This window comes from Neofelis nebulosa, chromosome 9 (assembly GCF_028018385.1).
Source record: "Neofelis nebulosa isolate mNeoNeb1 chromosome 9, mNeoNeb1.pri, whole genome shotgun sequence".
NCBI classification, from domain to species: Eukaryota; Metazoa; Chordata; class Mammalia; order Carnivora; family Felidae; genus Neofelis; species Neofelis nebulosa.
In genome coordinates, this window is record NC_080790.1 from 122,648,105 (window position 1) to 122,663,551 (window position 15,447).

The 15,447-nt window shown below is 48.6% G+C and overlaps 2 protein-coding genes and 1 long non-coding RNA gene across 6 annotated transcripts in view; 2 read left to right on the forward strand and 1 right to left on the reverse strand.

Moving 5' to 3' along the window:
* Nucleotides 1–4,292, forward strand: part of TOP1 (DNA topoisomerase I) — a 97,957-nt gene extending 93,665 nt beyond the window's left edge. Inside the window, exons 19-21 of the mRNA XM_058685604.1 lie at nt 1,522–1,616; nt 1,844–1,993; nt 2,989–4,292. Coding sequence (XP_058541587.1) covers nt 1,522–1,616; nt 1,844–1,993; nt 2,989–3,091 — 348 coding nt within the window. The 3' untranslated portion in view covers nt 3,092–4,292. The remainder of the gene's footprint in view (nt 1–1,521; nt 1,617–1,843; nt 1,994–2,988) is intronic.
* A 959-nt stretch (nt 4,293–5,251) lies between these two features.
* Nucleotides 5,252–13,847, reverse strand: LOC131485767 (uncharacterized). Of its 3 annotated transcripts, XR_009249004.1 has the most exons (5): nt 13,269–13,847; nt 12,738–12,909; nt 11,338–11,469; nt 10,764–10,891; nt 5,252–5,550 (listed from the first exon to the last, which is right to left on the reverse strand). It is a non-coding gene; the product is annotated as an uncharacterized LOC131485767 (long non-coding RNA). The 3 variants fall into 3 exon arrangements; XR_009249002.1 differs by having other exon boundaries at nt 12,738–13,845; XR_009249003.1 differs by lacking the exon at nt 5,252–5,550 and adding an exon at nt 6,845–7,859 and having other exon boundaries at nt 12,738–13,846.
* Nucleotides 13,848–13,969: 122 nt separating this feature from the next.
* Nucleotides 13,970–15,447, forward strand: part of PLCG1 (phospholipase C gamma 1) — a 37,288-nt gene continuing 35,810 nt past the window's right edge. For both annotated transcript variants that reach the window (XM_058685614.1, XM_058685615.1), the window contains exons 1-2: nt 13,970–14,062; nt 14,522–14,870. In XM_058685614.1, the coding sequence (XP_058541597.1) occupies nt 14,654–14,870 (217 nt within the window). In that variant the 5' untranslated portion in view covers nt 13,970–14,062; nt 14,522–14,653. The remainder of the gene's footprint in view (nt 14,063–14,521; nt 14,871–15,447) is intronic.

A 15,447-nucleotide genomic window follows, 5' to 3' on the forward strand; every position in this document is an offset into this window, starting at 1 on the left:
TTCAGGTGCTGTTTACCCAATTCAAGCTACCCATCCCCCTGGAGCATGAGGAGGTATTTTGTTGATCTTACTCTGGAACCACTGTTTGGGCAGCCCAGGGCCGCCTGCCAGACGAGCCCTCCAAGCCCAGGAACCCTCTCCTGTGTGCCCACAAAGCAAACACACGCCCCTGTTTGCCAAGTGAATCAATGGAGTCTTTGATGCTTTGAGAGAATTTGAAACAGCCTGCCAATATAGCATCCACGGAAATGGTTAAAAGATTGTGGTCTGTTAAATTTCTAGCCCAAGAAGAATCTAGCTAGTGGTGTCTGATGCTTTTGTGTATAGAATCAGTTCCTTTAGCTTGACTTTGGACAACATGGATGTTGGAAGTAAGCCATTCATAGTAAAATACATTTAATGATTCTCTCACAATGGTGGCCTCTGTTTCCAAACTTGGGCTATATGTGTATATTTAACAGACAATTCTAGGCTGAGAGCAACAGCCCAGACTGTTGAATCAGGCAAGTATTTATTTACTCTGCAGAGGTTTCCTTGACCTTGTAGGTTAGGAAAGGTAATAGCACATCTGAGGTTCTGCCCCCAGCAGCATGAGCTCCCTGTTTTGGGCTCTAGTTTCCTGGTGTTGCCTGCTGCTGTCCTTAAGCAGGAACTAAGAACTTAGGTTTTCCAGAGGCCCTCCAAGGGTTCTATAAGCAAGAAAGGCTGGAATTGCTTGTTTCATCCTTTATAAACTGGGATTCCATGAGATTTTATTTGGAAAAAAGAGCTCCATAGCTAAAAATGTTTTCAGACCTCTGTTTTTGAGTGATATAACTGCTTTAATTTCCTTCCAGTCTCCGCTCCCTTTCATTTAAAATACAGAAGGCCAAAGCCAGGCTGTGCCATATATAGGTTTCAGCCGACTGGCTGAGCTGTTTAGCTTCCTGGGTTCCCTTGGGTATTCTCTCCAGTGCATCCTTTTTTCCTGAGAAGCTGGCAGCTCCTTCCCAGAGTGCTGGCAGAATCTGAGGAATGAGCTGGGTTCAGTAGATGCAAGGATCCTGTCTCAGCTTCATAAAGAGTTATCTCCTGCAGTACTTGTAGAAGGAATGCTATAACCTGACACAGGACCCATTTAGTAAACAGTTTTCGTCTGTAGCCCTCCTCCCAGGTGTCTAAAACTAAAGTGTTACGTGATCGAAAGATTGGCACCCACATTCCCAGTCCTGGCAGGTTCTGTAACCTGAGCTTTTGCATTAAGGGGACAGGCCCTGGGTCACTGCCTATAGAAGGATCACTGCTTTCTTGAAGGGGCACTGAAGAACATAAATGACGAAATAGCATTTGCATTCAGCAGTCACTGTGCATCTAATCTGTGCCTTCATGAAGCCACCCTAGGAGAGGGAGCAGGTTTATGTGGCATGCCACTGACATAGGCAGCCTGCCTGGTGGAGACAGCTTCTAGGTTTCATGTCTGATGGAGCTCTTTTCTCTCCGGGCTGATTTTATTTTTAAACCTTACTGTTCTTCCCCACCTAGATTGATGCCAAGAAGGAACAACTAGCAGATGCCCGGAGAGACTTGAAAAGTGCTAAGGCTGATGCCAAGGTCCTAAAGGATGCAAAGACCAAGAAGTATGTACCTGGTTGTTATGCAGAGCTGGGGACTGGTTGAGAGAAAAGCAGGGGTAATATCAGAGGCCCAGGGGCCCCAGCTTTTCTAGAGTTTCTGAGTTGTATCTTTTGGAAATCTCGATGTATTTAGGGTTTTCCTGCTTTTGCTGCCCCTGCATGGCCGGGTGGGGTTGCAGTGTTTTTGTCCAGAAGCTAGGCCTGGTTCTTGATGACTTCCATTTTTCCAGGGTGGTAGAGTCAAAGAAGAAGGCTGTGCAAAGACTGGAGGAGCAGTTAATGAAACTCGAAGTTCAGGCCACAGACCGAGAAGAAAATAAACAAATTGCTTTGGGAACCTCCAAACTCAATTATCTGGACCCAAGGATTACAGTAGCTTGGTAAGTAATCTTTGGGCCCTTCTTGGGTTCCTGCTGCTGGCTTGAGAATGTAGTGGAGGGTTCAAGAGCACTGTTGGCCTTCCCATGCCATCCCTTCACCTCATACTTGGAAGTCCTTTGGGAAATCCTTGCCTTTCTACTATGCACACTGCAACTGCACTAGAACATCTTCAGTGACCCTAAATGGTCAGTAATGTTGTTATACTGCCTTGGAGTGTGTTTTTGTCTGTTTTTAAAAGGCAGTTGCAGCCTCTACCCCTATGGAACTTTAGGACAAGAATAGAAACTCTTGGCCCTTATTAAAGGAAAAATCTAAAAGGAGCCCATCTATCTACACTTGAACAAAACTTTTCGATAAATTTTTTTTACAAGTAAAGGAAGAAAGGAACAAGCAGAAAAAAAAAGACTGCAGATCTGAGCAATGTACAGAAAGAGTTAGAGGGAGCTTATAACAAAGATAAATTCTCTATTGCTTGTGTCCCCTTTTAACCCCACACAGTCATAAAATGACATCCAAAATAAGTGAGTTTTATTTATTTATATTTTGCAAGATGCTTATTAATTAATGTTCATTTTTCTGAGCCTGACCTGCTCCTATGGGTCAGGGGTTCCACCCGGCTCTTGTACCCTTTTTGCTCTTTTGCCCTGTTGGGTGCTAGAGGTTGAGTTAGATTGAGGGGCAGTATGCATTGTGGTTGAGAGCATGGACACCAGAGCCAGACAGCTTGGGTTCACTTTTTAGCTCCATCTCACTAGCTGCATGACAAGGTAAGCAAATTACTCAACTCCCTGCATTAGGTTTTTTTCATTAGTACATCTGTAGTAGCATCTACCTTAGAGGTCACGAGCACATGATACTGTTAGAATATGTTTGGCATGTTCTTAAAATTCATTCTCAGCAGATGGACACGAAGCAAGCATATTCAGGTCCCTGCCCTGAGTCTGGGCTGTCGCTCCCTGAGACACTAATCCCCCTTTTTCTCCTTTGTGTACAGGTGCAAGAAGTGGGGGGTCCCAATCGAGAAAATTTACAACAAAACCCAGCGGGAGAAGTTTGCGTGGGCCATCGACATGGCTGATGAGGACTACGAGTTCTAGCCAGTCTCGAGGGGCGGGCAGGGTTCTGTGAAAAGGAACAGTGTGGTTTGGGGAAGGTGGATAAACTGTGAGCCTTGCTTACCCTCACAGCTGAGGGAGAGAGGCGGCGAGTCTTAACAAACGAACATCTTTGCGAAAAGATAAACCTGGAGATATTATAAGGGAGAGCTGAGCCAGTTGTCCTATGGACAACTTATTTAAAAATATTTCAGATATCAAAATTCTAGCTGTATGATTTGTTTTGAATTTTGTTTTTATTTTCAAGAGAGCAAGTGGATGGGAATTTGTCAGAGTTCTGCCAGGCAAATTCACTGTTTCACTGAAGCATTTGGATTCTCTTAGCTACTGTATACGAAGTCCGATTATATTGGTGCGTTTTTACAGTTAGGGTTTTGCAATAACTTCTATATTTTAATAGAAATGAATTCCTAAACGCCCTCCCCCCTCCCCCATTTCAGGAATTTAAAATTAAGTAGAACAAAAACCCAGCGCACCTGTTAGTGAGAATTGTCACTATCTATTGTCATGGGAATCAATTTTCATTAAACTTGAAGCAGTCGTGACATCGGCAGTGTTTTGGTTCAGACACCTGTTCACAGAAAAGCATGATGGGAAAATATTTCCTGACTTGAGTGTTCCTTTTTAAATGTGAATTTTTATTTCTTTTTAATTATTTTAAAATATTTAAACCTTTTTCTTGATCTTAAAGATCGTGTAGATTGGGGTTGGGGAGGGATGAGGGGGTGAGTGAGTCTAAGGATAATGAAATAATCAGTGACTGAAACCATTTTCCCATCATTCTTTGTTCTGAGCATTCTCTGTACCCTTCAGATATCCATCTTTTTCATTTTAAACCCAATCTTTCACTTGAAAGATTTTATTGTGTAAAAAGTTCCACAAGTCAATAATTTAGAGGAAAATGAGTATTTGGTCCAAAAAAAGGAAAAATAATCAAGAATTTAGGGCTTTTATTTTTTCTTTTGTAATTGTGTAAAAAATGGAAAAAAAAAACCATAAAAAGCAGAATTTTAATGTGAAGACATTTTTTGCTATAATCATTAGTTTTAGAAGCATTGTTAGTTTAGCGTGTGTGCAGAGTCCATTTCCCACATCTTTCCTCAAGTATCTTCTATTTTTATCATGAATTCCCTTTTAATCAACTGTAGGTTATTTAAAATAAATTCCTACAACTTAACGGAAACCTAGTGTCTGCCTCTTTGTTACACAAGGTTCCCGACCTGACTGGGGCAAAGTTGGGGTTGGGGGGCGTTGGTGCGAGAGGGCAGGGCTCAGCTCTGTGTGGGATGTGCTCTCATTGCTCAGCTCGGCACTGGCGGCTCCCTCCCCAGGGGTTGGGTGGGGCCTGGAAGGGGCTGCACCTGTCTTGCTGCCTTGGGTGTGGGTCAGAGGGGAGCCAAAGTCCATATCCTAAGATAAAAGTGGGCCCAGGAAGTAAGGGAGGGTGCAAGAACTGAATTTGGAGCCCAGGGTAGGTATTGTTTATTGAGCAAGATAAAGTGAATGTATTTGGGAGACAGGTTTTCTGAGCATATTGGCCAGAAGCAGTAGGGAGCTTGTCTGGGTAAGCTTACAGTCAGGATGGCAGGAATTAAGGGTCCTAAGCCAGTTAGGACACTGGATCCCAGAGGCCCAGCTGTAGGCTTCTCCTCGTGTTGATTGGTTAATTGAAAAAGCGTGGTCTGTGGCCACTCCCCAGGGCTCCTGTATCCACATTTGTAGGGTCCCTAAAAAATTGTTCCTTTCTTTATACTAGGTTACTGTTAAGTCTGGAATTTAGGGTGAAGAGAGAGCTTTCCTGGCCAAATGGAGCAGGAAGATCAGTGGTCAGAATTGGCCACTTAGCCCTGGGCCCTCTAGCTTGCTAGCATGCACAGGTATATTCTGGGAGGAGAGCCATCTCCTGGATGGTCTCTCAGCTCCCTGGGGCTGGGTGCTGGGCTGGTGTTGGCCCACTGCAGAGAACCCTGGAGGTCCTCCTTGGCAGCCTGCATTTCATCGGTCAGTGAGGGAGGTAGCATTCACCCCAAGAATAAAGGAGGTTATATACCATCAGTGCTTTGGAGCAGATTACAACCACGTATTTTTTTTAATCGTGTGGTGTAGAGGTAGCTAAAGCATTGAACATAAGAAATGGCAACAGAGGCTCTTACAACACCTGATCAGTACACTGTACTTTATGGCTTGGGGGTGAGTGATGAGAACGTGGGCCCAAGGTTTGGGACTGGAGCAGGACCTGCCACAACCAGGGGACAAATCTTAGTCCATAACTAGGGTTTAGGGACAGGAGGCCTCACAGGCATGATTTTACTCATGGGCAGCAGCAACTCGTGCCTACCTTTCCCAGCAGGGATCTTCCTACAGGTCTTCTGAGGGCAGGTGCATGGCAACTAAATCCTGGTCAAGAACGATTGTGAAGGGCTCCCTCAGTGGTGGCAGGCCTGGGAGAGCAAACCAGAGTATGGGAAACTGACCTGTCCAGTGGGGATGAGGGAAGAGGCTGGACAGGTAGGTGAGGGCCAGATGTGAAAGGCCCTGAGAAATACTTGAGCCTGGAGTCAGGAGAGAATTCGCCTCACTTATTCCTCCAGTAGATTTGGTTCCCTCCTCACACTTCTGGCCTTGTCCAGGAGCAGAGGCCTGATGTGTAAGGTCCGAAAAAGCCCCTCCTGTCAGGGTACTCTGGAATGCTCAAGTCCAGCTGTAGGCAAAGCGGAACGCAAGCCAGGTATCTGGGTGCTTGCTTGCTGCTCAGCAGCTCCTCCATCCATCAAATCCACCCTGGACTTATGTCACGTTTGAAAGAAAAAAGGAAGCTCCCGGCTCCCAGCCATCTCCCTCTCCCTCACCATCTCTCTCTCCATTTCACATATGAGTGCCTGGAGCCAGTCATCCACACCACCGGATCATTCCCCACCCACTGTAACCAGCTTCTGTCCCACCTTGCCCCCAATTCCTCCCTCCATTCCGACCACAACCGCCAACAAGTGACTGACCGATAGATGGGCTTGTACCGTGTATCTTAAGCTTTTTGTGGCACTGGGCATGCGACCATTCTTTGATTTAGTAGCCCTACTGAAATATATTTTACATACCATAAACATCCACCTGTTTCAAGTGTAACATTTTTACCTACTGAAGGTTATGGCTGTCACCATAAGTCAGTTGTAGCATATTCTCCTCCAGTAAGATCCCTCGTGCCCATTTAAGAGTTAATCCCCACTCCCACCTCCAGCCTCCACTAAATCTACTTGCGCTATACCTTTGTCTTTTTCTGGACATCACACACATAAATGGAATTGTACAATACGTGCCCACTCCCCTCTCCAAGCACTTCTCTTGGGCTTCCACAATGGCACCCTCTCCTGGTTTTACTCCAGTCTCGGCCAGTCTGCTGCATCTTGGTTACCACCCCCCCTCCTGCCCCCCTCCCCCCCAGGCCTGGCTGCTGTGACTGTCTCCTTGGCCTGGCCAATTTCATTTGCATGTGAGGGTGATGACTCCCAGACCTCTGTCTCCAGCCTAGACCCCTTTCCTGAGCTCCAGACCCATGGTGGAGCTGCGGGCCAGGTCCCCAGGCTATTAGATCTACCAATTTCTGGAACTCGGCTCAGTACCAACTACACGGCCACTGGGCTGTTTCACATCTCACCGAAAGGCACCTCCATCCACTCTGCCCCCTCAACCAGAGTCTAGTGGAGCCACCATCCTTCACTCCTTTCTCTCACCTCCACACCTGGTAAATTACCAACTGAAATCCCCTCCTAAATACACCAAACATAGGTAGTTCCCCCTCAGAAAACTTAAAAAAAAAAAAAAACATGTATTCTGAGAAAAGAGTTTACTTACTACATTTTGGTCTTTACAGAATCCCTCATACAATGGGATGCTCTCAACTTGTTTTGAACCAAAAAGCGCTTTTTGGAGAAAACACATTACCCTGAAATGACCTCAGTCAAGCTAGTTTTGGACGATTACAAGTAGTCCCCTGACAAAATCAGTAAACAAAGAGGCAAAGAAATTTACCACAGACTTAGTAATTATTTCTCACAATCCCAAGTATTATGTATAAACAAGCCTCTCAAAGGTCACTTTAATAGCAATACGGTATTGATTTTTTTTTTTAGGTTTGGTAGAGATCATATATATATTTTTTTGAAACAGTTTCAGAAAACCACTGAAATACATGTAACAGAATTAAGATTTGTGTCAATATGGAAGGGGTTGGTTAGTGGGTGGAGTTTGACATGAAACAAGAGTGGCCATCAGTTCATAATTGAAGGTGGCTGATAGGCACAAGGAAGCTCACTATACTGTCCTGTCTACACTTAGATCCATTTGAAATTTTCCATAAAAGTTAAGTAGTTATGCAGTAATATATACCCCTGGGAGAAATGAAACCTGTTTTAATGTTATATATGAAAGATAATGATGCTCAGATTGAAATTTCTAGTAATAGCATAACATACTGACCCGAAAAGTACTCTCTCTGCAACAACATGAATGAGTCTCGAAAACATGCTGAACAGAGACCAAGGGTACATACTCCTTGATTCCAAGTATGTGAAATTCCAGAATGGGCACCACTACTCTAGTGATGGAAAGTAGGTTAGTGACTGCCAGATGGGGGCAGCGGAGATGGACTACAAAGAGGAACCAAGAAACTTCAGTGTGATGGAAATGTTCCATATCTTGATTAGGTGGAGGTTACAGGAGGGCATCCGTTCGTCAAATCTCACCAAACTTTACACTTAAAAAAAAGAGTTTGAACATAAATTTATTACTGGACAGGCAAGAGTGGGAAAAATCAATATTCATACATCAATATACTATTTTAAATAATACATGATTTAAAATACTATGTGTGTGTATATACACACACACACATATATATACATACATATATGTATATATACACACACATATATATATATATGTATGTGTGTGTGTATATATATATATATACACACACACACACACACACACACACAGGGGCGCCTGGGTGGCTCAGTAGGTTAATTGTCCAACTTGATTTCAACTGAGGTCATGATCTCGCAGTATATGAGTTCAAACCCCATGTCAAGCTCCACACTGATAGTGCAGAGCCTGCTTAGGACTCTCTTCCTTCCTGCTCCTCCCCCTCCTCTTTCTTAAACTGTTATATTGGGCATTTGAATCATGCATCTCTAAGAAGGTTTATATTTTAGCTGCAAAAAAACACAAAATATCTGGAGTGTCCTTATTGCATAAACAAGTTGATCGCCTTATATTTGGAGCTGCCATATCTTCAGGCATATATGTTATCTCTCACTTTGCTCTACCCCCACACCCACCAACAAGTGTCCCTTCTCAGTGCTCCAAGGGCCCTCACCACACTGAATTGTCATCTATTGACAAATGTCTGTTGGCATTTCTTTACCCACAACTAGAGTAAGAACTTGGTCTGATTCATCTCTGCTGTCTTACTGCTATAGAGGAGCGTCAGGAGTGTCTGTTAAAGAAAGGAAGAGAAAGTGGAAAAACAGAGGTCAGCCTGGGCCATGGCTGGCAAGGGCCCTCCCCTTCTCTTCAGAGAAGCAATTATGGTTTCCCTGCCACCTCTCTGAAAAATCCATATTTGGAGCCTGGCTCTCCTGCCTCAACATCTGGGACCTACTTCAGGAGCCCTTCAGCGAAGGGGAAGCAGAATCTGCAGTGAAAGCCAAGTCTTGGGTAGGCCTGGTTTTACCTGGAGTGATAGAAAACAGGAGGCTCTTGGGGCTGGGAGTCCATCCCAGGTACAGAGGGAAGCAGAAGAACATAACCTAAGAAGTGTGAGATCCAATGACTAAGTTGGAGCCATAGATGGATATTGGGGCCAGAGGTCAAGAGCCTGAAAAGCAGTTGTGGGGTGGAGCTCAGGGTGCATTGAGGTGAATATGGAGTACCAGCTATATACTGAGGTACAGGTTACAGAGTCAGAGATGGGCTGATCAGACACCTAACATGAGAAACTACCAAGCAAAAATTTTAAAGAAAAAGGATAAAGTTTTATTTGAGGAAACAAGATTGCAAGTCTATAACTCTGCCTACTCTCAATTGTGGAAGGGCTTCACTGAGCTATAGAAGGTATATTATATCTTCTATATTCATGCAAAGTCATTACAAGGAACAAATGAAAACTGCATCAGCATTTGCTATCGATCTGCTGGGAACATTCTACACTATATCAGTCAAGTGTCCAATTGAGAAACTTCTTTCATAATTTTTTTTTAATGTTTATTTTTGAGAGAGGGAGAGAGAGAGAGAGAGAGAGAGCGAGCAGGCAAGGGGCAGAGAGAGGGACACACAGAATCTGAAGCAGGCTCCAGGCTCTGAGCTGTCAGCACAGAGACCAATGTGGGGCTGGAACCCATGAATCATGAGATCATGACCTGAGCCAAAATTGGACTTCACCAACTGAGCCACCCAGGCACCCCAAGAAACTTCTTTTAGAATTTAACCCCAAGAAAATTTTTCTCCGTCAGGGAATGTTACCAGAATAAAAAGTTTTTGCTTTGCCTACCAGGAAGCTCAGCCACATTCAATTCTCAGTAACAGCAGTCATGTTAACCCATACTAACCATATTATATTCCTGCTTCTAATGGCACATTCCATTGCTACAGTGCAATATTTTTGTCCTTTGTTTTAAATACTCTAAACTTTTTTAAAGTACTGGAAAGGAATACATTTGAGGTAGGCATAGTGATGTGCCACTCAGATTCTCCTTCAGGGAAGCACTTGTTGCCCCAACTGCTGGAGGATCTCTCAGCTCTCAAAGATCACCTCAGCTGCAGAGAGCCATGTGACTGAGGCTGTGCTCTTCCCAGGGCTGACTGAAGTGGGGCTATGAAGGCCCAGCCATTTCAAGCCAGCACCAGACAAAACAGCTCCCTGGAGGTTGGCTGCGGCTGTCATCAGGCCTGCATCACAGCTGAACTTCTCCCTGTGCCCTGTCCTGTTTCCTTCTCTCCTTTCCACAGTGTTGGTCTCAAGAGCACTCCCTAACAAACATTCTGCACACTAATCTCTGCCCCAGAGTCCGCTTCCAAAGAACCTAATCTGTGACATCATTTAACCAACTATAGATGGTCCCTGATTTATGACAGTCTGACTTAACAATTTTTCATCTTAATGATGGTGCAAAAGCGATATACATTCAATAGAAACCGTATTTTGGATTTTGATCTTTTCCTGGCTAGCCATCCGCAGTATGCTCCTCTCTCATGATGCTGGGCAGTGGCTACGACTCCCAGTCAGCTGTGTGATCAAGGTCAACAACCACTCTGCACCTGCACAACCATTCTATTTTTCACTTTCACTACAGTATTCAGTAAATTACAGGAACCATTCAACACTTTAGTATAGGACAGGCTTTGTGTTAGATGATTTTGCCCAACTGTGGGCCTGTGTAAGTGTTCTGAGCACATTTAAGGTAGGCTAGACCAAACTATGATGTTCTGGAGGTTAGGCACAGTAAATGCATTTTTGGCTTACTGTATTTTCAACTTATGATGGTTTCATTGGGCTGTAACCCCATTGTAAGTCAAGGAATATCTATAACTAAAAACAAAAAACACATCAGTTAGGGGTATTAAGGAAAAGGGTGAGAACACACAACAAAATAGTTCATACCTACATGAGAGGCAACATAGCATTGACTCTGCAGCCAGGATGCCTGGGTTTGAATCCCCTCTCTGCCACCTCTCAGTTCTATGTCCATAAACATGTCTCTTAATCTCTCTGTGCCTCAGTTTTTTCATCTGTAAATTAGAGATAATAAGAGTACTTATCTCATAATGCTACAATAAGTGAGCCAATGTGGGTAAAGCAGTTATAGAGGACTTACTATATGCCAAGCGCTGCTCTAATTGTTTCGATAAAGAAACACCTATCAGATCAGGCCCACAGGGCCAGAAGGGCATCAACCCGGGACTCTTACCCAGAATCCAGGCACAGGGATGGTGGAGACCTGGGCATGTTGAAGCATGAGTGCTGACACAAATAGGCCTAAGCAGGGCTAGCCTGGGTGATGTCAGGGCGTGTGCCTTGTGTGGGTTCTGGGCTGCTCCCTCCAAGCCAACACAGCTGCATGCCTTGCCAGTAACACCCACGTACCCATATATATGCTGAGCTGGGGGAAGCCCAAACCAACCACACCCTCTGCATGCCCTGCTTTTCCTGAGTCTCTTTGGGTGGAGGGAGGTACCTGAGGCTTGGGATGCTGGTTCAGAAGTCCCAGGAGGAAATGGGGCCTTGTTTTCTGATTAAGGGCCTGGCAGCAGGCTGAAAACTTGAGCTCCTGTAGACAGAGATTTCTGGAGCCCCTGGGGGCCTGGCCCTGGAGGCAAAAGCAAAAGCAAGGAAGCATGGTCTGTGTTGGGAAGCTCTTGGAAAATGGAGAAACAGATTTTAAAAGTATATCACAGCCTTCAGGCTGCCCAGGTCAGTACAAGGAGGAGGGGGGCAGGAGTACTTAGGAGGGAGCGTCCTGGACATATGGACAAGATCAGATAAGCAGGGAGAGGCCCCATCCAGTCTCTGCCTATCTTCCTGGCTTCATCACCTCCCATGCTCCCCCTCACTTAGTAAACTCAAGCCTTCTTTCTATTCCTACACTCTTTAAGTTCTTTCTGGCCTCAGGGCCTTTATATATGATGTTACATCCACCTGATAAGTACTTTCCTCCAACCCACCCCTAATAATTCACCTGGCCATCTACTCACATCCTGTAGGCCTATGCTGAGTCCTAGCAACGCCTTCCATTCCTACCAAGAGAGATCTAAAGTACGTGTTCCTTGTGTTTTATCTCCTAACCCTATGTGCTCTTTCTCCCTACCCGCCATCACCACTGTCCCTACATAACACCGTTTCTCTGTTTAATGTCTGAATTCCTGGAAGGCTGGTGCTGAATTTCTCTTTTTCTTCCAACACATGGCACCAAGGCCCAGCACATGGAAGCTCAGGGGGAACACTACTTTAAGCCCAAGTCAGCCCAAGCCATACTCTAGGAGCACTCACGTTCTGTGAAGTTCCCTGTGCTCAGGACCAACCATGGCCAGAGCCTCCCCTCATCTGTACTGACTGGCCAGCTAGCCTCTGTGCCCACTGACTGCTGACCACCAGGACCCACTAAGGCTCCCTTGTGAAGCAGAAAATGTATTAAGTCAGACAGACCTAGGTTCAAATTCCCATTTGTTTCTTACGTGGCCTTGGGGCAAGTTGTAGAACTTACCTGAATCTCAGTTTCCTCATCAGTAAACTGGAGACAATAATCCCTGATTAGAGGGTGATTATGAGGATCAGGTGTAACCACAAGTGTAAACCTAGGCCGGGTGAGTACCAGGTCAACTTTAGTGCCCTCCCTCCCACTTTAAAGGGTGGGCACTAGGTGGCAGTCCATCTCAGTCACTACACCTCCCTTCAAGTGGCAGAAGCCTGTAAGAGTCTCAACTTCATGCTGGATTCTCAGCTTCTTAGGAGCCACACTTGAGGGAATTAAAACACAAACCCACACAAGTTACCACTGCACCAAGACAAAGTCAGAGGCAGCCCCAGGCACTAGTCACCACTCAGCTGGGTAGGTTGTCTGAGCACACATATACTCACAAATTCCAGAAGCCTGGATCTTTCTCTGGCACCAGCTGGGTGCTCTGCTGGGCCTCTCGCCTCTGAAGTTGTCCTGCTCTGCCTGACTCAACATCTGTCAGATGGGCTCCACTGTGACCACAAGTGTCTTCAGTTTGTCTGTGACAGGGGTGTCCACATTGCAGAGGCAAGTCTAGGGAAATGGTTTCCGGAAGATGGAGTGTGAATTATTCAAATAACCACTTAAAGGCCTTGTGGCTGGAGAATGGAGAGTGAAGAGGAGGTGGGGAGAGATGAACTGGGAGAGAAAGAAAGGGGCCAGACCACACAGGACCAGCTGGGACAGTGGTGAGTGTGAATTTTACATGCAATGGGAAGTCATGGAGGGTTTGAAGCCAAAGGTAGGGGATCACAATTTAAATTTCTTTTTAAAGACTGAAGCATGAAGAATAGACGCAGACCAGACCAAGGAGGGTAAATAGTCTGGATGAGAAAAGACAGATGTTGGGTTTGTGGGAGGAGTGGAGATATTCCGTGGTAAACAGGCCTTACAAGATTGCTGGGTGGTGGAGGCCGACTGAGGGCTCAAGGATACCTCCAAAGGTCTTGGCCCAAGCATCTTAGAAGAATTGGGGCCATGTTCTGAGAAAGTAACGACAGCAGAAAGAGCAGTTTGAAGAGGGACGTGGAGCCGGCAGTTGGATGCTTGGGAGATACAGATTTGGCGCTATGGGTGCCCTGGGTCTGGGGGTGAAGCCATGGAGAAGGTCAGGTCGTCTTAGGAACTGGTTCAGGACCCAGCCCAGAGGAAGAAAAATTTCTGGGGCTGAAAGGCAGCGACCTGAAAGGAAGGAGGAAAACGCGGGGAGTTAGTCTGGGATAACCAAAGCTCCGGAGAGCGTTTGCAAGGGCGCGTGGAGGCAGAGCGCGAGGTGGGGCGGGCAGTGGCTGATGAGTGGAGGGCGCAGAGGTTTAGGCCACTGGGGGCCACGGGTCTAAAGGCCCTACAGGGGACGCCCAGGACTGGGGGGCTTCTCCAAAAGACCGGACTGTCAAAAGCCACACTGGCCGCAGGGGCGGGGCGGACGAGTCTCGGCAGTCGCAGGAGCGGCCTGCGGGCCAGCCCTGCGCGGCCGAAGGGGAGGGGCGGGACAAGCCTTCTGTCCGTCAGAAACCGTCGGCCAATCAGCAGCCGGCTCCGCCCCCGCCCCGCCCCGGAGAGGGCGCGCAGAGGACCCGCCTCCGCTGCCGCCGCCGCCGCCGCCGCCGCCGCCGCCGCTGCCGCCGCGGGTGTGAGGCGGCCCGGCCCGGCCTGGCTGGCTCCCTCCGCCGGGCAGCCCGCCCAGGTAACCGGGTTTGGCCGGCGGTCCTGGGGGCGCTCTGCACCTTCACCTCTTCTTCCGGCCGCTGTGCGGGTAGTGCTTAGGGAGCAGGGTTGAGGACACGGCTGCAGCTGGGCCTGTGCGGGACAGTGGGCTGGGCAGCCGCCTTTGCGTGTGCGACTGACTGACGGGCCGGCGCGGGGCTGCCGCGCGTGACGGGGCCGACGGGGGCAGTGTGAGGAAGCTTTGCGGGACGGAAGGACGAGCTGGTTGAGCGCGAGCAGCGCGCGCGCTCCCGCCGCCATTGCTCCCCGCGCCCCCACCCGGGGCCTGTCTGGGGGTCGCGGGGCGCAGGCGCGGCAGGCGGGCGGAGGGTCCTTTCCACGGGCGCGCGGGCGCCTTTGTTCCCGGCGCGCGGGCCAGGGCGGAGCCTGCAGGGCCGCCCCGCCCCCCGCTCAGGCTCCGCCCCGTCTCCGCCCGCAGGAGCAGCCGCCGGGGCCCGCTCGCCGGCCGCCTCAGCCAGAGCCGCCTGCTCCCGCCGGCCGGGCCTGCGCCGCCGCCGCCTCCTCCGCCGCCGCCCCCTTCCCCCTCCCCACCACCCCCAGTGCCGGAGCCATGGCGGGCGCCGCGTCCCCCTGCGCCAATGGCTGCGGGCCCGGCGCGCCCTCGGACGCCGAGGTGCTGCACCTCTGCCGCAGCCTCGAGGTGGGCACCGTCATGACTTTGTTCTACTCCAAGAAGTCGCAGCGGCCGGAGCGGAAGACCTTCCAGGTCAAGCTGGAGACGCGGCAGATCACGTGGAGCCGTGGCGCCGACAAGATCGAGGGGGCCAGTAAGTGCGCCCCCCCTTCCCGGGGCCCGCTGCGCGCGGGGGCCGCGGGGGTCCGCGCCCGGCTCTTGCGCGCGCCGCGGCCCGCGGCTGGAGTGACTTGGATAAACTTTCGGGCCCTCCCCCACACCCTCCGGTCCCCGCCCCCGCCTCGGCTCGGGTGGTCACTGGGGGCGGGGGGCATCCGGGTCCTCAGTCACCTGACAGGACACCCCCTCCCCCAGCCCGGGGTGGGGGGCGGGGGGAAGTGTTCCAAGCGCTTGGCCCAGAGGCCTAAAAATCCTAGTGGGTCTAAGATCGGCGGGGCAGGGGTATGGTTCTTCCTAGCTCGGGAGTGGTGTTGGCCAAGGCGAGGGAAGCCAAGGCAGCGTCAGCCCACCCAGCCCCAGAACCTGGGGCCAGACCAGACGGTCACCGCCCACCACCTTTTTTTTCCCAAAAGACAGTCTTGGTGAAACTTTCTGGGCCCCAGGCTGGGCTCCATTTGCAAAGGAACCTTTGGGTTCCCTAAGTAGAAGTTAGGCAGATGTTAGGGTAGGGTTGGTTTTGGATCAGAGCCAGCTCTACTCATCTCTCTTGG